This window comes from Denticeps clupeoides, chromosome 1, assembly GCF_900700375.1.
Source record: "Denticeps clupeoides chromosome 1, fDenClu1.1, whole genome shotgun sequence".
NCBI lineage: Eukaryota > Metazoa > Chordata > Actinopteri > Clupeiformes > Denticipitidae > Denticeps > Denticeps clupeoides.
Genome location: NC_041707.1, coordinates 16,385,383 through 16,408,348, shown reverse-complemented (window position 1 = coordinate 16,408,348; position 22,966 = coordinate 16,385,383). Strand labels below are relative to the sequence as shown.

The window sequence follows — 22,966 nt, the reverse complement described above, 5'->3', positions numbered from 1 at the left end:
TTCATTTCTAACCTGGAAAAAACCTGCAATTCAGCAGTTGGGAGGAAAAACATTTTTAATGGTGGTTTTTGGACATCTCACCTATTTCTTTCTCACTGTGGTGTCCAGAAATGATTTACAGAAGTCAGTCTGAATAAGCTGATAACTAGTGTCCAACAGTCTCTAGGCTTCTCTGTTGTTGCTGTGAAGATGCTACAATGAGGAATTTTAATGTTTAGGTTGCTCAAGATTGGTCTCTAATCATTCCTGTACAAAGCCCCTCCGCCCTCCAACTTCCTGACCTGCAGTAAACAGAGGTCCAACAGCCAGACTTAGTGGGAAGAGACTCTATGGTCATTTCCTACATGTCCCCTGTCATTCTCCTTTCATTATCTGTCCTCACCCAGGCCAAATTCCTCACAGCAGGGGATCCAGTTGGGCTTTTCCCAAATCACTAATCCCAGACACCTACATGCAGCCGTCGTATCCTGAGGCTGCAAGTGAGAAACATTTACAACAAGGCCTTTGACAGGTTAAACTTTAACCAGTTCTCTGCTGAAAACAACAGACGTCGTTCAACATTATGAGGATTTTGACAGAGAATGCAGGAGGTACGTCCTTAAAATGAGTTGGGCTATTCAAGATAACAACATTACACCTCTGTTAATGAATACATATACATTGAAGTCATTACATAATTTTATCAATCAATCTAAGCACAAACTTATCATTGCACAGTGTTATGTCCTTGATTTGGCTGGTCAATGTCAGAACATAACAGGGTGTGTGACAAATCAGTGTGTTTCAGCATTAGTCAATATCTCTCACAATCTGCTGTAGAGCTAAGTCATCCTCTGGCCAGCCTTGAAGATGGAGAGTGTGTGCAAACTGGGAGGCCATTAAAATCAAACCCTCCTAAAAGGTAAAGTGTTACTGAGGTCCCACCTGTGTGATTCACTTTTCCATTACAGAACTCATTTCGTCAACTTACACAATCAACACCATGCATACTTTTCAAATCTTGCATATCTCGTGTTATCACTCAGCCAAATTAAGCCCTTGGTGTGTGGCTGGCATTACATTTGTTTTATTAAATGAACACTCACTATTTCTTCCTTTTTTGAGCAGAAAGTCTGTGGCCAGACTCAGTGGAACTTTAAGTTGCATCTCTTGACATAGAAAATGGTGAAACCCTGGGGGTTCACCATAAGTGCAATAATGTTTCTTCATGCTGATATTCTTAACACACATAGCCTTTATACCTAAAATAGCATCATTATATTCACTTTAGTTTTCCATCTTTTCTAGTGTGAAGACCCTCCACATAATCAATGGCTGTCAAAAATCTGTATTCAAGCTTCAGACATACCCCCTGTCTCAGAAACTAGACTGTCTCAGGTGTGTGTGGACATTGTGGGTGTTCAGCACCACCAAAAGGATTAAGCATACAACTACAGCAAAATGTAGAGTGAGTAACAGCACACAGTGTACTACAAGCAATATGCAGTGCAGTGAAGGCACAATGAAATGGTGTTATAGATTAGGGGCTGTTGCGTGCCTGGGTGGTATATAGCCTTATGACCTCAGCTTATGTTATGTAAAACACCAGATACAGGAACAGGCAAGCAGGCAGGCATCACCTTTCTGTTGGAATAGTGACAACAATGCCTCATACGCTGTGCTATGGTCCTGGAGGGATATCAGTTTTACACACAGTCTGTCTGGGAAATACTGCAGGGATCACAGCATCGGAACTGGAGCTCAGGAACCAGGTGGGACCATGCAAGGAGCACCGTGCAATTAATTAATCACACTACACCTTTATCTTCTGTTCTTCAAGAAAAAAAGAATGGAAGTAATCTATAACTAGCCCTTACCTTTAAACTATGCTGCAGTTTTGTGATTATGGCCAAGAGTAATGAACGCCTCTGCACACCACAGGATAACTTCATGCATTCAAAGCTTCTATAATGTGTGCGTGTTTGTTGTGTATGGTGAGGAGTTGATAGTTCCCCAAAAAACATTTAAAGTCTATTAAACATTCATTAAATGCTTTTGATATGTTAGCACTGTATGCTTGGGTTGACCCCACAGGCAAAGTTTGTTCTCCTTCTCACATGCCACTCCACATCCACTCCAAAGGTTTACCTACAGCCTGCCAAAAAAGCCAGCACACCCTGAACTTTCCCCCTATTTCCAGAAAAAGCTCAGAAAACAACAAAGGGCCAGGAAACATGACAAGATCAGATTAGATTCATTTGTCTGCATCACTCATTAAACTGTATATGTAAGCAGCGCAGGGATCCATTCCAACAATAGCAGTACAAAATGTTACTATTCAAGCATACTAGTTTGCAATTAGTTCAACGCCTCCACATTAAAAAACCCCATCTATCATAGTGTATATATCCCTCCTTTGCTCTTCATCAAACTACATAAAAACATTTTTTGTGCACATCTTTTGGCATGGGGAACGTCAAAGGTCCTAGCAGATAACTGCCCAGAGCATCACACCCTAGGAAAATGATCCACCTGTACCTGGCCATCCCTGTTTTATAAAAGTGATCAGCATATCCACTCCCACCCTCAGTTTCTGTAAGCATTTTAGCTTCAAATGAATTTTTTCGTGCTGTTTAAGGACATACCCCTTTTTACTGAGTCGACATATCAGGAATTGAGGAAAATCAGATTTCTTAGAATGCCTTTTGAGCTCCTAATCCAGTTCAGGTACTCTCCCAGCAAAAGAAGCGCCACGAGTTGTGCAAAAGTGAAGTCATTGATCCAGACAAAAGTGTAAGTTGATAAGTACAAAAACACATGAGACTATGAAGCACCAGAAATAACCATTTACAAAAAAAATCCATATAAACCTTGAGTTGCGCAAACAAAATAATTTCAATATTCATACTGCGGTGCAGATACAACAGGAAAAAAGGTGTGTTATTCTTGAGGAAGCTCCCATGTATGTAGTTCCCAGTCAGTCCCTAAGGTCCAAAAGTGCCAAAGTATCTCATGTTGGAGGCATATATAGTTTAATGAGTGATCAAGACAGGTCATCTTTCTAATCTCTCATTTTCTTCCTGACCCTTTGCTATTTGCTGAGCTTTTTGTGGAAAGAGGGCGAACGTTCAGGGCCTGTGTAAGATTATTCTTTTTTTGGCAGGTTGCTGATTGGCAGATAAACCTTTGGTTGGTTATGGGGTGGCATGTGAGCAGGGGTTCACAGTTTACCTATTAGGTAAATTCACACTTATATATCAAACCAAACACACACCACCCACAGAGGGAAAACAGCAAATAGAAGACTGACTGACCCACTGTAAAGTGTGTACAAAGGTAACTTGGACAGTGGTGTGGACTCATGGAACATTTGGTAGCCCTGTACCTAATATGCCTATTATATTAATAAAAAAAAGTCAGGTTGCAGGACAGCAGAACTGGGACAATTTCCAGAAACGGGACATGATTACCAGAGCAAAATACCAGTTTTTCTTTTGTATTACAGTTCATTTATTAACAGTCAACCAACTGTGTCATCTGCTAAACTTGAATCTAGGTAATGACAATACATTACAGACTTTTCACTGGCTCTGCAAAATGTATGAAGAACTGTCTTGAGTGCAATCATAAGGGACGTCACTGCTTCTCACTGCACTTCAATATTGCCATATTGCTGACCACAACTGCTGATGTCTGCCATCATCCTCTCATGCTGGTTGCGCTTTTTAGGTAGTACCGCCCTCAGAGTAGTTACTGTATTAATTACTATAATAACCCTGTACAGTACTTGTTTCTGCAATGGAAGTTTCTGCAATGGCATCCAGATCACCGCATAATAGTTATAAGGGAAAACAATTACAGTTAGTTGAGTGGAACATCCCTACAGGATGACCTGATATTGAAGAAGACCAATGCCGCTTATCATTCAATAAGATCAAGAAGGGACGATTCACTGAGATTTATGAGATTATTTATTTAGGTCTGGACCCAAAAGCTAGAGATGGTCCACAACCTGCTGTTGCTTTTAAGGTGCATCTTCGTCCTCTGACTACTATAGTCTCAGTATACATTGAATTAGATTTTCTTGGGATTTACTGGGCAGTGGTGGCCTAGCGGTTAAGGAAGCGGCCCTGTAATCAGAAGGTTGCCTGTTCCACCAAGGTGCCACAGGGGTGCCACTGAGAAAAGCACCGTTCCCACACACTGCTCCCCGGGCGACTGTCATGGCTGCCACTGCTCACCAAGGGTGATGGTTAAAAGCAGAGTCCTAAGTACAGGGCTGAGGGTCTCGGATAGGAGAGGAGCACAGATGAAGAAGAATGTTTTTCCCCACAGCAGGATTCATAGTTAGGGGTTCGCATAATTGCAAGCAAAGCCTATGACATCATCAGGCATTATGTAGTTTAATTTATTGATTTTTCTAATTTGATTGATCTGTTCACTCATAACACACGCTCTACTTCCAGGGGTGAAAACGGCAGCCCACATGTTAGATCATGACCAAAAAAACATGATAGATAGTGACCAAATTTATTTGGACTTTGAAAGACAATCCCACTATGTCACTGTTAACACAGTTCTGCTACCTATCCCAAAATTGTAAGAAATGTGGTACAATATCAGCCTGGCAATTTCAGTCTGCGCAAAAAACAATTATAGTGTCCTTCACAATGGCAAGCAAAAGGGGTTAGAAAAAATCTACCTTTTTGTGAATTACAATCATCTCACAATGAACAAACCTAGTGATTAAGGAAGCGGCCCTGTAATCAGAAGGCTGCCGGTTTGAATCCCGATCTGTCAAGGTGCCACTGAGCAAAGCACCGTCCCCACACACTGCTCCCCGGGTGCCTGTCATGGCAGCCCACCACTCACTCAGGGTGATGGGTTAAATGCAGAGGACAAATTTCACTGTGTGCACCGTGTGCTGTGCTGCTGTCTATCACATGTGACAATCACTTCACTTTATAATAAAGAGATATAGCATTTAATTGAAATAAATCAATTTCTTGGCAACCTTACTATTATGTTGGTGAATACAGAGAAAGGCACCTAAGACTATTTCTCTTAACAGAATGTCTGTAGATTATCTGATATTTTTTTGGGTAAACAGCCCCACAGAATCACCAACATATTTTTACAATTGGCATCAGGTTCTTATAATTATAGCCTTCCAGGCATTTTACACCAAACTCACCTCAAGTCTGACACACAAAGGTCAACTCTTTTCAACCTCATTTGGCTCTTTGGTATATATAATTTCATTAAAATGATTGTGGTGTGTGTTCTTTTTGAAATTATAAATATCATAATATCAAATATAAATATCATTTTTTTTCTTATATAAAAATATATTATTATATATATTTTAATAAAATGTCTCATTTTGTATTGTGTGAGTTGAAGCTAAAAATTTAATTTTCTTCTAATCTTTTCAAATTCTGTCAATAATTGTGGCAGACACTGTAGCTATGCTCTTTCACTCCTTCGGGTCTCATATTTGTCTTCAAGATTCATCTCTTTATGACTCAATCACTAGTCAAAAACCCTACCAATGTTGTATGAATTCTAATCACACTTATCTGAAAAAACAAGTTTTTCTTTTAAAATGCGATCCATTTCGGGGGATCTTATCACCAGTCTCCTGCAGTCAGCCCTCCACTAACCTGCAGCACTCATTAACTGAACTGATTATTCAGGAGGGACGGGGGAAGTTTAGGCCCTACAGGATTTTATGCAGCAGGGAGTTCAAGACAGTAGTTCCCAGCAAATACAAATACACACACACACAGGGTGTGGAGACCTCATGAAGTAGATATTAACTCTGTGTAATATGTCTGCAGTTTCTCAGAAATCTTTATGGAACCATACAAATGCGCTGACACACATACACACATGGCCAGGTCAGTCTTCCTGGCTGGGTAAGTTTCCACTCTGCAGAGTTTTTAGTTGCCTTGATGATAGAGGCTATGTGTGTATGTGTGTGTGCGCATGTGTTGGACAAAATAATACAAAATAATAATACTGACTGAATACTGTCATAAACAGTATAACGTAGTTCTTTACAAGATTATAAAAAGTGACGTTTTCAGAATACTTTGAAAAAAATATGTTTTTTGAAACGCATGTTTAAAACATCTGTGGAGCATCACTCTTTGTTTATTTTCATTTTATAACACATCTGGTTGGTGAGTTTGTCAATTTCAGCATGAATAAAATTTATATTATTCAGGGAAAAATAATTATATTATTCAGAGCATTGATATTACCTCCAAGCAGAAGCACGCCCTTGTACAAAAGTCATATGATCTATGTGTGTGACGCCCAGGAGTCTCTGGGTGCTAACAGCTGATGCCAAGGCACCTAATTAAGGAGTCCTGAGTAATCTCAGCTGAAGCCATTTAGGAATGATTGCCCAGGACTCCATAAAAGCAGGTCATCAGCATCCAGTGGGTGCTGCGACATTGGCGTGAAGACTGGACTCTTACCTGTGTTAGTTTTCAGTTCCTGGCAATTGCCACACACCTTTAGGTTAGTTTGAGTTTATACCTTTTCTGTTATTTTTGGCCCTTGTGCCTGTTTTTGTTAATTAATAAATCCGTTGTTTATCATAATGCCTCACTTCTGCACCTACTTCCCCTTTACCCCCCGAGATGTGACAATGTGACAAGGAAGACTATTCAGCTAACTTCCTGGCTAATATACAATACAGTTGGCTACTGACATATCAGCATCAACATGAATATTAAGATATCAATATAATAATTTTTAGAGACTCTTATCTATATCTGCATTTCAGTATGCTGCTGCTATACCATAGGCTGATAACCACACTTTCCTGCTCCCTACTCCTACGACAGTGGCATTCAGAGTATAAGCTTGTGTCTGTGGAAAACCCACTGAGACTGCGTTTGAATATGGTACAATGATCTGTTCTGTACGGTAGACTAGAAGGGTGTACACAAATGCAAATGCCATAACACGAATGCAAAAAAACGACATTTCCTTGTGTGCATCCTGTGCTGTGCTTGCTGTCTACCACAATGACAATCGTTTCACTTTCACTTCAATTGCAATAATGTGTGTGTTCTATAGTTCTGACACATTTAAATGTATGTTTTTATCTTGTTATCCCCTTCTCCAACTGGCAACCAATATAAAGGCACTACTTTCCAACTGACTGCCAAGCATGTGAGGCTTTGTATGTGGCTTCCTTGATATTGTAAGGTCAAAGTGTGTAGATAAAACAATGCACAGCCCAAAGCTTAGCACATATTCCAATATACACAATTGGAAACAAATATTTTAAAGTATACATTTAATTGTTTACATTGTTAATCAGTTGGTTGGCAGACTACAACACCAATTAATCCTTTATTAATTAAGCAACAAAAAATGATTACAGCACCTCCAATGTGTTTGATTTGTGAGGTCATGGAGCAATGAAGAAGTAACGTCATCTTGATTTCTGACCCAAAATTGTAACCCTTTTTATACAAAGAGTTACAATTTTATTATGTAAAAAATACTTCTTGTTTTTTTTTACAATGACAGTGGCTGGGGGTAAGAGAGTTGTTAAGAGGGTAGCTAGCTGAGGCCATTCCACTAACCCCAAAAGCACACAACACAGGTACAGTCATGCCTGATACTGAGGATGGAATTTTCCACCATGTGCCTACTGAAAAGAAAAAAGAAATAGTAAGGGGTAAGATTTTTTCGAGGTTAGCTAGGTAAGGGTTGTGTTTGCATTGCATCTCCTACACAGCAGCCAGTGGAAATTCCCCACACACTCCAGACCTCCCCAGTAGTTCTCCTGCACCTCTCACCCCCATCCGCCTGCTCCGGAATGGTTCCGTTGCCACGACACACAAGGTTTGCATTGGCCCAATGCATTGCATGGCCGTCCGACTCCCACTAAACGGTTCTTTGGAAATGTTTGTCTTATGTTCATGTGGGCATTGTGTATTGCTACTGTAGAGTGATGGGGTGGTTTGTGGTATTTGGAGTGTACATCTGACATGGATAACCAGTGGTTTTCCAAAAAGGAATTTAAGAGTGCAAAACCCAGTGTCTTATGACCCAAGACATTTGACAAATTCATGTTTTTGAAGACAAATTTTACTAATTACTCATTTACTAATTAAACCAGAACTGCTACCTCTTTCAAAATAGATTCCATAGAGCATTGTGGTCACAGCTTACATATGTATTCACTTATAAATGTTCCCTACTCCTGCAATGCATGAGTCAAAAATGAGCGAAAGAGTCATGAGAGTCAAATTTGTTCCAAAGTCTCTTTTTTTGCAAACCATAATCAAGTTCAACTGGTGCCCCTGGGCCGACCCTAACAAATTTGGAGCCCTACAGAACAATTTACGTAATGCCCCAAGAGCGTATGGTCTTGTCCATGCTGTGCTGGGTGACACTTCATGGCGTAAAAAGTGCCGTTGAGGGCGTCTTCGGAATGGCACTTTTTACGGCGCTTGCACACAAACACCATTTCTTTAACGCCGTTTTTACCACTAAGCTGACACTCTTCAAAAAGGTTTTTTTACGCTGTTTTCTTGCAACAAAACACAGTTTACGGCATAGTGACCCAGGAGATTATATGCCCTGACAGTTTACCATAATAAGTTTCATATTATTATTATTACTACTTCTACTTAATAGGCTTTGCTAAGCAGGTACATTTGTGTGGGCTTGTTCTTTTTATAATAAGACCTACATTTGCGGATGGATGGTGCCCTTAGCATTTGCCTATACAGCCCATCAGCATTTATGTACATGCTGCAGGGCATGATAATTGCATCATATTATACATAGCATTCTGGGAGCATCTGCACACATTGTTTTTCTGAACATGCTAGATTATTTAAAACCAAGATTCAGGGTGATGAGGTACAGTTGAACAGCCTTACATGTTTGCGCACAGTGAAATTTGCAAAAGTGGAACTGGATGTCTGACAAACAAACATTCATGACCCAAATCCATTGGTCCTACCTGTGTTCCTAGACACGCCAGCATCATGTGGGTCAACAACTTCACAGCAAACATAGGAAACCTGGAACAGAGAATGTGAGACAGCAGGGCCAAGGAAAAGCCTAGAAGGGCACAAAAAGACAACAGTCAGCAGATTCCCTTCATATTCCAAGAGGCTTACTTTTGAAATCTTTCTTTTTTGAAGTATTTCAATCGTTTAAATTGAGCATGGTGTGTACGTTTTCTTGATTAGAGTAAACCAGTGAACTTGACACTAAAAGTCACTGAGAGTCACACTGAGCGCTGAGGGCACCCTTTGGTTTCAGGGTAAGAGTGGTTCACCTGAAATGCAGATGAAGCCGCTGGCGTAGAAGGCCTCATTGTACGATGTGACAGCCGCTGGTTCACCATATGCCGTGTACACTGAAAGGTGCGTGCAGGCACACTCCACAGAGTTGCCGCTGTCATCCAGTACTCGACAGAACTGACCATCCGACAACCAGCTATGGGCCAGACAAGAGTAAAAAAAACAGTTAACAGTTCATTTCCTTCAGCTATGGCACACATATTGTGAAATCCAGTGACTGAGCCCAATGGGTTGTTTTTGTAGGAACCTGACACTGGCTCTGTTCCTGGGTCAGCTTCATGTGTGCGTCACTTGTGTTATCTAAATCTTGTGGAGAAAAGCTGTGCCCCAAAACAAACTTAAGACAACTCTTGAAAAGATCTGAAGACACAGTGTACAGCCAAAAGTCACAGACCAAAACCCATACTGGTGCCTCCACAACAAAACACAGACCACAAAACAAATACAGACCACAGGACAAAGGCAAGAAAAGCTCGTCTTAATAATAAAAATGTCCTTTTGCAAACTACATATTTAATTAATAATTTTTCACTATGTGCAATTTACATAAAATAATGAATGTGTATATGTCACTCAGAGTGTGTGAGAGGGTGTATGTGTTTAACCAGACTACCTCTCAGCTGCCTGGTTCCACAGCAGGCAGAGGGATCGCTGTGGCTTGAGCTGGTGGTCAGGGGTGTGAATGCGGTAAACAACCTCAATACCGTCAGCCAAAGGTCGGGAGCCACGACCTGCCAGACTCACTGAGAAAACCTGAGCGTGTGTGTGTGAGACAAGAGTGATACAACGTCAGAAACTTCAGTCATTTCATACACAATGCTGCCACCTGCTGGTTTCCTTTTTTCACAGTAATAGAGCCTTCAGGCCAGCAATGATGCACATTATATTTTGGAATGCAACTAAATGTTATTTTTATGCAATAATTAGAAGGAAATTAAAGCCTATATACCAGTGGGATGAGTGGTGTCATTGTCCGTTGTGTGACATGAGACACTTACCTTGTCATTAAGGGCACTGGGGTTGGTGTTGGTCAGGAACCAGTGTTCAGTAAAGAACTCTGTAAACTGCACTTTGCGGCAGGCCCAGGGGGCCACAGTGGCTGGGGGTAGGGCTGGGACCTCCAGCAGCGTCTCAGGTAGGGTGAACGTGTCTGCACCTTTGCCCTGGAAGGTATGTCCATTAATCTGGGTGGGGTACCAGTGATGGGCAGCGATGCTGAAGTGTGGGCAGCTGTCAAGCACTGTCCGTCCTCTGAGCGAAATAAAACACCACAATGTTCCATTAGTGAGCAAAGGAGATTATTTGTCGTGACTGGCAATATTATATGTGCCTACGTCTGAGGAGCTTGATGCCCAAACCAACAAGGGCGTGTTTTCGTAATTAGCTTACACTAAAAAACACTCACAAAACAAAAGAAAGGTCCAGAGTCATGCCAGGAACAACTCTTTTTGAGGACAGGATTTGTTGAAGAAAAAAAAAAAGATTTAATATCACTGCAGTTCTGGCTATGTGCTGATTGATCAGTTTCTTCTAGCATGAGTCCACCCTGATATGGACTTGATGGCCACCCAACAGGACAGTTATGGAGAAGGTCAACCTTCTATGTCCATGAAAACTGATGTTTTCCTGTCAGTGAACTCAAAGATGCTATTGGTGGTTTTGATCAGGAACTTCAGGAAAAAAACAGAAACGCGGAAATATAGATACTGAGAAACCGTGATGAATTACAATTTGAATATTTAAAATGTCAAGGTTATACTAGAGCCAAACTGACTCACCGCTGGCCTTCAGCTCCACACTCCACTTCGGTCAGCAGAGAGAAGGCGAATCGCTCAGCCACCTCTGCCAGGTGGCTTAGGCCTCGTGTGTCATGGCGCCCAGGGTTGGCCATAACACACAGAAGGTCGTAGGTCAGACTCCGACTGCTGTCCACCAGGGGAGTGCGTTCAGCCTCTGACAAAATCTGCAATGAGTCAGGAGTGAATTCTGTTTCACTGGCACCTTGAAATATACAGTACAGGCCAAAAGTTTGGACACACCTTCTCATTCAATGTGTTTTCTTTACTTTCATGACCATTTACATTGGTAGATTCTCACTGAAGGCATCAAATATGGCCTCCACAGTCACCGGACCTGAACCCAATCGAGATGGTTTGGGGTGAGCTGGACCGCAGAGTGAAGGCAAAGGGGCCAACAAGTGCTAAACACCTCTGGGAACTTCTTCAAGACTGTTGGAAAACCATTTCAGGTGACGACCTCTTGAATCTCATCAAGAGAATGCCAAGAGTGTGCAAAGCAGTAATCAGAGCAAAGGGTGGATATTTAGAAGAAACTAGAATATAAAACATGTTTTCAGTTATTTCACGTGTTCATTCGCAGTTTTGATGCCTTCAGTGAGAATCTACCAATGTAAATGGTCATGAAAATAAAGAGAACACATTGAATGAGAAGGTGTGTCCAAACATTTGGTCTGTACTGTATATGTAAAGATGTACATTGTATTGCAGAAATTATATTTAAATAAATGGTATGAAAACGAAAATAATATGCATTTAATCGCATTTACACAACTGTGAATTCATTAGATTCATTATATCTTTGTGTGAGGTCACCACGTTTAATCAGGCCATATCTGAACTTCACAATCTCTTTCCTCTCTGTGTCTTTTTCTCTATACTTTGATTATTTTATCTTAACCTTTCATTTCCTGCAATTTTCATTATCATCTGTTTTAAATCTTTCAGCTCACAGTGGTAATTAGCTCTCTGCCATCATCACTCCACGCCAGGCACACACAAACCCTCTGTCACAGTTTGTCTCTCTTCCTACCTTCACTTTTCTCATTTAGTCTATTTACATATGAAAGACTCCCTACTCCTCACCTTCCCCAGAGCATCCAGTATGGCGGTGAGCTGTTCTGGGGTGATGTCTCTGGAAGTGACCCTGTTGACAAGCCCCTGAATGCTGCGGTCAATAATCCCCTGGTCCAGAGGCTGGTGCAGTGAGTCCAGCACCGCCCACACAGCCTGAGCTTCTGCGTCAGACACCACCGTCACATTGGCAATGCCAAACATGGGGTGCACCTTGGCCCCACCTGTGGCCTCTGTCAGCAGGACACGGAAACGCTTTGGGGTCGGGTTCGAGGAGGCCTGGTTAGGCATGAGTGACACCTCCAGCATGGCGCTCTGTTGACCCACAGCAAACGTCAGCCACCCCTCAGTCGAAACAAAGTCCTGTCCACCTACTGCTGGCCAGATCAGGGTGGGTCCCACAGCTTCTGCCCTCTGAAGTTCCTACACACACAATCACATCATAACATTGAAAAAAACATTAAAATGAGTTTTCCTGCCTACATGTCACTCTGTCATTTAGACCAAGTATTCACTGTTAATCTGTTGCTATTTTCTGAGCCGTGCCGGCCTTACCGGTTTGATGTGCCAGTCATAGCTGCATCTCTCACCTGCATTTGGTACCGTACAGTGATGATGCCAGATGTACTGGCATCTCGGTACACCTGAAGGCTTAGACGAGTGGTCTTCAGATGTGCAACAGGAAGACGTGACCCCACTGCAAAGTATACTAGTCCACGGGGGTCATCACTCTCCAGCATGGTGATATTGGCGAAACGTGCACTCTGGTTGATGGCTGCACCCTCCCCTACCTGATAAATCTCCACAAGAAACCATGTCTGGTACTCAGGGTCCTGTAGAGAACAATGCATTCAAAAAAGTGCATGAGGGTGGGCAAAATAGAAAACCGAGGTGGTAGAACAAATACTACAAATTATATTACTGATATATTTACTCATTTACTCATTTACTAAATAAATGTTCAATTGCAAGTTTATTCATTGAAAACACTGGGATTTAGACCCCTTGGATGTACTGTACACATAAAGTCCAAAGACAGCTGCTTATGGAACAGACCGTACTGTAATAGAAGTACTGTTCACGGGAGAAAAATTGAGCAAACACACCTTGTCGGCCCTGGCCTCCAAGCTGAGGACACATAGGATTTCTCCCTGTTTGCAAAGGGCCCGGCCAGTTGTCTGCTGCAGCTCTCTGGTCAGATTCACTCCCTGACTGAACACAGTCAGTACACTTGTACTGAAAGTCACTCGCCAGAACACCATCACATCCTCAAATGCTCTGAAAACAAACACAGAAAACATCTAAAAAATCTAACAATGAATATATTACAATATCTATGACATTGGTATGCCATCTTCAGAAACAATTAGCTTCAGTTCTCCCCCCATTTTTCATGAATTCCCTTGGGATGTCACTCTGGAATACAGCAGAAAATGGTAATGTGCTCTGTGATGGGGTCTTGTTCCATACCTGTTTTCCTGTCTCTGCAGGAACAGTAAAGTGGTTCTGTTCTCTGAGTCTTCATCCAGAGCCTGGCCCAGCTGGGAACCCAGACTAAAACCTATTATGCCATTCTGAATATCACTCCCTATAAAAAGTGGATTCAACCCATTATAGAATAGGAATAATTATATCTGCAAATCCATTAATTGTCTATACTAACTGGAATGACCCAGAAAGATTAATGGCAGCACTTACCCATTATAATGATTTTGGAGAAGGAGGTGTAACCGTGCTCATCTGCTGCACTGACCACTCCCACACCACCCTCTGGTTCGCTCAGGTAGATGTAGAAAACCTCCTGTCCCTCAGGCTCAGAATCATCCAGGATGAGTAGGCTGACCTCAGCCTCGGTTTGACCCTCATGAAGCATCACCACAGCAGACTGCAGCTCAAAATCCTGCCCCTCCAACGCCCAGGTGTGGTTCTGCTCCATCATGAAGGGGAGGCCGGTCGTAATGTTCCCTCCGCTGTAGATCCTGACTCGTGCACTGACCACCCCTGACTGTCCAGCTGTCCGCTTCACTCTCAATACAACCTGCTTCTCCTGAGGACCACCGCCCTCAGTCCCCAGCACATCCCTGTCCTCTGTAACCCGCACCAGTCCTGGACCAATACTCAGCATCCCGCTGGCTGCATCACTAGCCAAGATGGTAACGGTTGCCACAGATTTTTCCAGGGCAAGACGGGGTCCTGGGCGGGTGGTGCTACTGGCACCATTCACCTCTCTTACATCAGTAAGGTTAACATAGAATGTTTCATTAAGCTCCGAAAGTTTGTCGTCTAACACAGAGAGGCGAATGGCAGCTGAGGTTTGAAGTGCATCAAAACTGACCTGTCCTTTGGGCACTGCAACAAAGTCCTGCCCGGCCTCTGCGCTCCCAGCCCATGTAGTGTAGGACACCTGTGAGCGATTGCTGCGGAAGCCGAAAACGCGCTGCACGTACAGCGTGATTGTCTGTACGTCCTCCTCAATCACCAGTTCCCTTGAATCGGATGAGAACTGGTAGACCCCCAGTGGCTCCACTTCTGCCACGGTAAAACCAGACCTACAAGAATACTCATATTCAGTCCTTTAATTAAAACTTACGGCTGTAACTTGAAAGTAATGCTGAAATAATTCAATGTTATTAATATGGAAATAAAAGAACTAAAGTTATAGTTCTTTAAAACAATGAAATAAAAGATTTGTATTAATAGAATAAAAACATTTACATCGATTATATCAATCCAGGATTTTTACCTGAGTCTGCCACCCCCTGATGGCTGGGATTGGATAGAGGTCAGGTGGATAGCATATGCCGAAGCATAGGAAATGTTGGTTAGTGCTGTTAAGGAGATGGTCTGATTCCGTACTCCCTGGCCCAGCAGCACAGTGCCTATGGAGGTTACATTGATTCTTTAAAAAGTCTTTAGAAGGAAAACACATTTTAAAAATGTGTTTTGTGAATTAGTTTCACTGCTTTCTAAGATTTGGCATGAAAACCAACCCTCCCTGAATAGTCAAGTTTTTAATGTGTGATTTCTAATACTGACCTGAGCTGGGGATGATGGGCCCTTGCTGATATCCTGGTGGTGTTTCCCCTGCAGGATATCCAGCTCTCCACTCCACCCTTAGGTCTCCATATAGTCCTTGCCGAGTCACCAGTGCCTCGCAGCTTCCGATATCAGTGCTGGTGACTCGTATGACCGGTGAAGAGAAGCCCACCTTTTAAAAGACAGGTAAATAACACCTGAAGTCCACTGTTCCCCTTTCAGAATTGCCATGGGTTTTACTCTGACTGCAGTCACAGGTAAATACGTCTCATACATCAAACCTACCTCAGAATTAGCAGCTTCTTCAGGAACTGGTACAGAAGACAATTTGGATTCCAGCAAGATGCGGGGTGGGGAACTGAGCAGTGCCCCCAGCAATGTTACGTTTGTCAGCTCAATTGTGAAGTTCGAGCCTGAACTGAAGAACACCTGTTGGATATAAAACGCCAAACTGCTCTAAGATCTCAATGCTTAGAAAAAGTAAATCAGGTAAAACAGGAGTATTCATGTGATGGTGGATGGTGATGATACAGACCTCACTGCCAACTGGCAAGGCAACACTAGCCGAGTTTTCCCCATCCTTCACCAGAACACTTCCCAGCATGTCAGGGACTACCTGCCCTGGCACGACAAACCGAACTCTGTACCAAATGCTGACATTTCCAAATGTGCCTGCCTGTCGCGTGACATTCAGAACAAGATGTCTACTTAGAGCATCTCCATCAACTGTCATGGCCTGGCGCTGGGCGTAGAGGGCAAAGACACCATGAGGTTCATCATTGGCCCGAACTCTGAGTCGAGCAATGCTGCGGTTGGAATCCAGCTCAGCGCCACCCTCTACGGCAACAAGCCGCACTTCGTACAGCTCCTCCACTTCGGGCACAGAGTCTGGCATCAACTCCAAAATCAACTCTGCAACCCGCTGGCCGGCCAGGATCGAAACAGAACCATGCAGAGAAAAGAAATCTCCTGCTGTGTCTGACTCACTGATAATCTCCCAGAAGACCTACCACAGAGGAAGAGTGAGACATCACACCACAGACCATGGCACTAAACACCGCTCACTAAAGCTCTTTCCAAACCCTGGATATTTTCTCTGCTGTGCATACCGTGATGTTACCCATAAGTCCCTCTCTGCGGGTGAGCAACAGGGAGATGTTCAAGGGTCCCTCACTGTCGAGTGGCTCACTGTAAATACGCTCCAACAGGTCCTGCTCAGAAATTTGTACTATGCCGTTTGGATCACCAAACTTCTTTATCTGTGTGAACATGTAAACATAAATCAATACAATACATAATGGTCAAAAACCAGCCACTTATTACAGAATAACAATCAAAACAATCAGTAAAGTGAAGAAAGAGATGTTGATGTACCGTAATTGAGACACTGCTAGCCTTAGGGTCAATATCCATGTCACCTTTTTGCAAGCTAAGGGTCACCAGAAAGGTCTCGCGCACCTCCACCTCCCCATGGGGGAGGATGCGCAATGGGATGAAGCGCACACCCCCTTCCCCATCTACAAAATGGAACGATCCATTCACAGGTTCACCAAAATCTGTGTTTTCAAGCAACAAAACGTCTTTGGAGTTGGGACCAAGAATGTTCCAGATAATCTAAGGCAAGAACACAACAGTTAGTAAATAGCTGTTCTGATTTGTGATTGATGTGTGATTTCTGGTTTTAAGAGTTAAGAGAGTCAGAAGGCTTCAAGGAACAGAGGGTCTTACAGTAGCTTCTCCCACCAGTCCCCCAGTCCTCTCCAGGGCCAGCGTGATTCTGAGGGTGGTATCAGGATTGTCCAAAATGATCTCGCTTTGGTTCATGAAACGCACCAGGCCACTGGGAGAATCGCTTTTGGCAATGGTCACCCAGGCAATGAGGTGAGCACCCAGGGTGGCACCGCCAGTAGCCGCAGAGAGCTGAATCTCAAAAACTTCACTGTATTCTCTGTGGAAAATACGCATTAAATTAAACATTAAAACCGTGCCACTTGCTGTTGATTGGCTTTTTGTTTTTGGTCAGAATAATTTTATGTTCATTTTACAGTCCAAAGGCCATGCACACACACACACAAACTCACACATACACACACATACCTAGTTGCCAGCCAGGGGACAAAAGCTAAATTTCCATACACAGCATATGGTGCACACATGCATTTGATGTGCCCTCTGCATTTAACCAATCACCCTTAGTGAGCAGTGGGCGGCCATGAAAGCCGCCCATGGAGTAGTGTGTGCAGTGTGTACTCAAGGGGTCCTCAGTGGCACCTTGGCAGTTCAGGATTTTAACCTATACCCCTTTGTTTACGAGTCCACTTCCTTAACTGCGAGGCCAGCCCTGCCCTTATGCTTACAATGAAGGCATAGTAACATTTTAAAGGAGTAGTCAAAGTCACATAATAGAGTGAAAAAATGTAATGAATGTAAAAATAATGTGGTGATTTCAAAGTTTGCCAACTGCCTCACATTGTGTGGTTTGCATACTGTCACATGATATGTAATCAATGTTCATCTTAATTGTTCATTGTTCATGCTGTAAAATCATATATTTGTTTAAGATGATAAAATATTTGCTAAGAAGAGTGGCTCACCGGTCCAGGTCATCCACTATAGAGATGTTGATATGAGTGAGATTTTGTCCATGCTGGAAGGTAAGTGAAGCATTTGGAAGGATGTAGTCCAGTCCAGGCACTGCAGAGATACCCCGGGAGATGAACTCCACGCTGACCACCCCGTACGCACTGATTCTCCTTCGCAAGGGGATAGAGAGAATGCCCACATCTTCCTCAACTGCAGAAGACACACACAAATGCAATAAAAACATGTTTTTCATTATTAACCTTCTACTCTTAATCTACACAAGGAGACTAACCTGTAATGTTGGCATAGTTGGGGTCAAACTCAATGACTCCCTCTGCATTGTCATTTTTCTGAATGATGACCATCAAGGTTGAGGTGTTGCCTATGGCTGGTGGCTGGTCTCGCTGTAGTCCATTTTCTCTTACCGCAAAGTCCATGTTACTGCAGCCAGAGCAGATCGCATACCAGAGATGCAGTAACACCAAAACAATGTGAAACTAAAACAATAAAGTAAACCCAACAAAGAAAACTTAATGCTTCCTTACATTTACACTTTTCAAAAAAGACCTATGGATGCCCACCTGCCATTAACCAGCTCCACATTGGTGATGTTGAGATAAAAGTCCTCGGGTCCCTCTGGAAGATTATCATCATAGATCTCTATGGTTATAGCACGCATTGTCTCTCCCGGGCCGAAGAACAATCGCCCGGATAATGGAGCGAAGTCCTGACCGCTCACGGCAACGCTGCTGAAGGTCTGGAAACTGACCCACACACTGCTGATCGCACCCATTGTCCGCAGCACTGACGCATTCACCTGAACATCACATATCTGTCAGCATCTAAAAAGTGCATGTTCTTTTCTGAAGAGCACATGCATGCTATACTGTGCGAATATCTGATAATTGTACATATTTCATGAATTTCTGCACTATACAGAATTTCTGCTACGTATGGGGACATCGGCTTAACTCCTGTTGTCTACTGCTAAATTAAGTCCTTCCTCTGCTGAAAAAATTTAAATCATCAAATCAAGAGCTGCTGCTTCATTCACAAAGGTAAAACAGCTGAACACCTTAACATGAAGATCTAAAGGTTGCAATTTAGCTGCATCTGTGGCATTCTGAATCACATTTTTTTCTCTGCACTGTCGGCTTCACTTTTGCACAGCAATGGCAGTCTATAACATCTTTGTCTTATGCTCACCTTCTTGTCCTCCTCAGAAGCACGCAAGGAACTCTGAGCAAAGGAAAAAAGGCCGAACGGCAGGTCACTGGCTGCCATGGTGACTGTTGCTTGGCGTCTGTTAGGGTTGATCTCAGCCCCAGGGCTTGTGGTGCTGATGGTGAGCTGGTAGTCCCGCCTCTCCTCTGGTATGTCATCATTTTGTGCCTGGAGATACAGAGGTGTGAAGACATTTCAGAACCACTTTACCACTGTACAGTAGCTTCTACATGTAATTTTTCATCTCGGTTTTAGAGTTGTGCTTTAAGATCAGTGTTTTTCAACACAGGCCCACCATAGGTCCACCTGTCGAAGCCACTTTATCTTGACATTGCTGACATTCTACAGGCATGAATTCCTTTAAAGAAAAATGTCAGTGGTCTTGTGTAGGCTCTAAGAACCCTTCTACTATCGTCTTGCCAGGTCCATGTTTCATGTTCAGACCTACCTTCAGTAGAATGGTCGCAGCTGACTGTCGGTCCCGTAAGGTGACCATGCCGGAAGTCTGCTCAAACTGTGAGGCCAGGACCGGAGTTATGTTCCAGGAAACCTCAATCTCCCCAAAGATCCCAGGGCCTCTTGTCAGACTGCCATGGAAATGTACACAGACTTATGAATTATGCTATCTGGAAATTCAAGAGCTTTCTGAACTTCATTTGCCATGGTACGTTCTTCTTGTGGAAGAACTAAATTGAATTTAATCTCAATTCAAAGGTATCCAGCAAGAATATATGAAGTGTCAACAAGAATATTTTCACACCAAACGTTGAATGGGGTGATGTAATGTGTTGCCAATGACGTCAATAAAGTCAGCGGTCCTGTCACGAGGGAGAAACAACTTTTGAGCGCCAATCCTCAAACGTCACATATAAGCGTAGCCTAAAGATTTTGCGCTGTGCCCAGCAAAGTATGAAATGCATGAACAAAAGTGGCACAGAGGTAGATAGCAGCGTATGAGTGTGCAGAACGACTGTAACAATGGCACTTTCACTGCAGATACTGAGGGAAGCTAGACACTAGACACGAATATGCAATATTGTTCACCTGACCACAGCAGTTCCATTGTATGCTCCCATAGGCTCTCCGATGAGCACACTTCTGGAAGAGTCTGCTATCCCAACAGTGCCCAGGGAACCACGGTCAGCCCTGATAGTTACCGTGGCAATATCTAATGTAAGAGATCAAATGCATTTGGTGAACTCAAAGTTGGCAAAAATATGTACACAGTCAGACCTCAAGACTCACCATTGGTGGGATCAATGATGGGCTCATTCTTTGCTGAAAGCAGTCGAATGGTGAAACTCTCTTCCCCCTCTAAGAGAGCATCCGCCACAGCTCGAAGCACCAGAGTCTTTCTCAACTCCGTCTACACAGGAAGTGAACCAGCGAGGTCATGATGTGATATACTGATATAGAGTTCAAGGCCCAAAACTCCCTCTCACCTCGTTGAATATGAGTGTGCCATTGTGAGGTGTCAGGTCCTCTCGCCCCTCCTCCTGCAGGAGCCAGATGAGATTCACCCTGCCCATCCCCCCAGCACTGCGCACCACTGTCAGTGTCACCACAGCAGCTGGGTCATTCGAAAACTGTGGCTCAGAGACTGTAATCTGGGAGTGGAGAGAAGGTTTCTTGTCAGGAAGGAACATTCTGACAGGGAACCTGAACGACAACGATAGACCCGTTGTCCCGATAGACAAAGGTAGACCCGTATTAAAGTTAAGAAAAGGTGGACAGTAGCAGGCTTACCTTCCCCATCTCAAAACCAAAACAGCCCAGAGGTGAGTCGTTGGGGGCGACACTGACCAACAGGGATGACTCCTCCCCAAGCCTGGCTCCTCCAATTACATATGTGAGAGTGACACGAAATGTCTCCATGGATTCAACCACTGTGTCGTCTACAATGGTGATCATTATGACACCCTCGCCCTGCATACATATACACACACATTAACACACACATAACAAATTCATACTTATCAGTATACATACAGTACATTCTTATACACATAAATATCAGTTCTTACCTGCCCCTCCTGAAAGGTGATGTTTCCAGATGTTGGCGTAAAGTCTTCAAGACCAGCTGTGACTGGTTGGGCCTCCCAGAATACTGCTACTCTGCCATTCCTCCCAGCCAGTCGCACGACTGGAATAAAAAGTACATTGGCAGGGGGAGGCACCTCAAAGGCCAGAACCCCGCCTGTCATATCCTGAGGGAAGAATCACAAGGCCTCAGTTGCCCAAATGCTCACAATAAGACAGACAAGAACTGTCAGAAGACCAACCAACAGTAAACTTTTATTCAGGACACAAAATACTCAACATACTCAAATGTAGCTTGTTATTACTATTTCAACTATAGAGTATTTCACATTTATTTACTTATAGTATTTATTGGCTCTATTTGTATGTCTGTGTTGTATACATTTTAAGAGAACCTCCTGATGAGGGTAGATTGAAATAATCTCTAGCTGAAAAGGTCATGATCTATTAGGACCAATTTACAAAGTGAGCCAGATTTACTGAGTATCTGTACTGGCTGACATTGACATTGTCATTGTTCTTTAAAAAACAACCCAGAGAGCCATTTTAACCACCACCCCCACCCCCCACAAAGTACAGGGCAAAGAGGAACTCTAAACAACCTTGGTAACATTGAACTGCAGAACACCCCGTGGATCATCATTCTCCTGAATGTTGATCTCAGCCACCTCCATCCCAGGCCTCCTGATGCTGGGTTGGCCACCACCAACCACACCACCACCCAGCAGCTCAACCTTGGTAATGTTCAGCAAGAAAACTTCTGCCAGCTCGGGAAGGTCATCCTGTATATGCATACACACAGACACATATACACAAGTTGAACGTACACCATGGATTTAAAAAAAGTACAATTTATACCATACCACTCACTCATACCATATCAAGCATTCATACATAATAAAATAAAGTTATGTGGGCCCATTAATGGATATAATGTTTAAATTTAGCCTGCATCATTAACTCCATCTCTATATTTTGTCTCTTAAACTCAGGACTGCACAGGACTGCACAGGATAGCATGTCAAAGTGAAACTTGTAGCCCGAAACCATAATGTTCAGATTTGGTTCATTTGTTAAAACCGCATATGCACTACAGCTGGATCAGAAGACTTTCATGTGGATGAATGTAAAAACACTTTCCAGTAAATTATATTTTAATAATATAAATTTTATTTTTAGTTAGAAAAACATAAATGAAAAATCCACTCTAACGGGGGATAAGCCACGCTGCTTCTCATCCAGTTGTCAGTACAGATCTTTAAATACAGCCCAAGTCTAAGTACCGCTGCCCACCAGCATCTGCTCTCCCGTCTTCACAACGCAAACATGACTCCGCTACACAGCAGTGCAGCCAAAACCAGGCGGCAACCACAGTCACTTACATGGGTCTGAGCTATTTTAATCTGTAACTGGAAAATGGTTTGAGACAGCAGAAACCAATGCAAAGGTTTATTTCCTCAGCTGGAAGAGGATGGCTGACAGTTTGCGACTTTTTGCTTCAGTTTGTGACTTTTTTGCTTGTTGTTGCTCACCGGCAGGATGGTTACTGCAACAAGGGCAACCGTGGCATTCTCCTTCATGATAACCACATCCTCTTTGTGCAGGTAGTCGCTGCCAGCAGTGGCCTGATTCACTGACGGCTGTGACAGTGCGGGTCGCGTGGCATAGTGGACAGCAACATCCCCTGCTGCTCCCTGTAGACGGATGATGCTCAGCGTCACATTACTGGGGCTCTCTGAAACATAAGATACAGGACAAGGCGACTGCAGTCTGAAGGCGAGAATTGCTGAATGTCATGATAACACGTGGCCCAAGTTACTGGTGCTGTCATTTCTACACTTATTGCAATCAAATTAAATTCCATTATGGTATGAATCCCTCCCCCAATAG

At 43.2% G+C, this 22,966-nt stretch overlaps 1 protein-coding gene across 5 annotated transcripts in view; it reads right to left on the bottom strand.

Annotated features, from left to right (window-relative positions):
- The window catches only part of adgrv1 (adhesion G protein-coupled receptor V1), a 103,997-nt gene that overhangs the window by 33,175 nt on the left and 47,856 nt on the right, over positions 1-22,966 (bottom strand). For 4 of the 5 annotated variants that reach the window (XM_028978482.1, XM_028978653.1, XM_028978572.1 and 1 more), the window contains 29 exons: positions 22,609-22,811; positions 21,679-21,858; positions 21,061-21,243; positions 20,783-20,962; positions 20,479-20,643; positions 20,282-20,402; positions 20,081-20,204; positions 19,485-19,623; positions 19,019-19,204; positions 18,394-18,629; positions 18,105-18,253; positions 17,824-18,022; positions 16,958-17,177; positions 16,604-16,843; positions 16,339-16,488; positions 15,765-16,235; positions 15,515-15,658; positions 15,230-15,401; positions 14,937-15,072; positions 13,892-14,742; positions 13,664-13,781; positions 13,300-13,471; positions 12,784-13,026; positions 12,206-12,616; positions 11,102-11,286; positions 10,322-10,574; positions 9,937-10,076; positions 9,299-9,459; positions 8,978-9,078 (listed from right to left, as the gene is read on the bottom strand). In XM_028978482.1, the coding sequence (XP_028834315.1) occupies positions 8,978-9,078; positions 9,299-9,459; positions 9,937-10,076; positions 10,322-10,574; positions 11,102-11,286; positions 12,206-12,616; positions 12,784-13,026; positions 13,300-13,471; positions 13,664-13,781; positions 13,892-14,742; positions 14,937-15,072; positions 15,230-15,401; positions 15,515-15,658; positions 15,765-16,235; positions 16,339-16,488; positions 16,604-16,843; positions 16,958-17,177; positions 17,824-18,022; positions 18,105-18,253; positions 18,394-18,629; positions 19,019-19,204; positions 19,485-19,623; positions 20,081-20,204; positions 20,282-20,402; positions 20,479-20,643; positions 20,783-20,962; positions 21,061-21,243; positions 21,679-21,858; positions 22,609-22,811 (6,233 nt within the window). Of the gene's footprint in view, positions 1-8,977; positions 9,079-9,298; positions 9,460-9,936; positions 10,077-10,321; positions 10,575-11,101; positions 11,287-12,205; positions 12,617-12,783; positions 13,027-13,299; positions 13,472-13,663; positions 13,782-13,891; positions 14,743-14,936; positions 15,073-15,229; positions 15,402-15,514; positions 15,659-15,764; positions 16,236-16,338; positions 16,489-16,603; positions 16,844-16,957; positions 17,178-17,823; positions 18,023-18,104; positions 18,254-18,393; positions 18,630-19,018; positions 19,205-19,484; positions 19,624-20,080; positions 20,205-20,281; positions 20,403-20,478; positions 20,644-20,782; positions 20,963-21,060; positions 21,244-21,678; positions 21,859-22,608; positions 22,812-22,966 lie in introns of those variants that run through there. The other variant, XM_028978731.1, reaches the window with a different exon arrangement.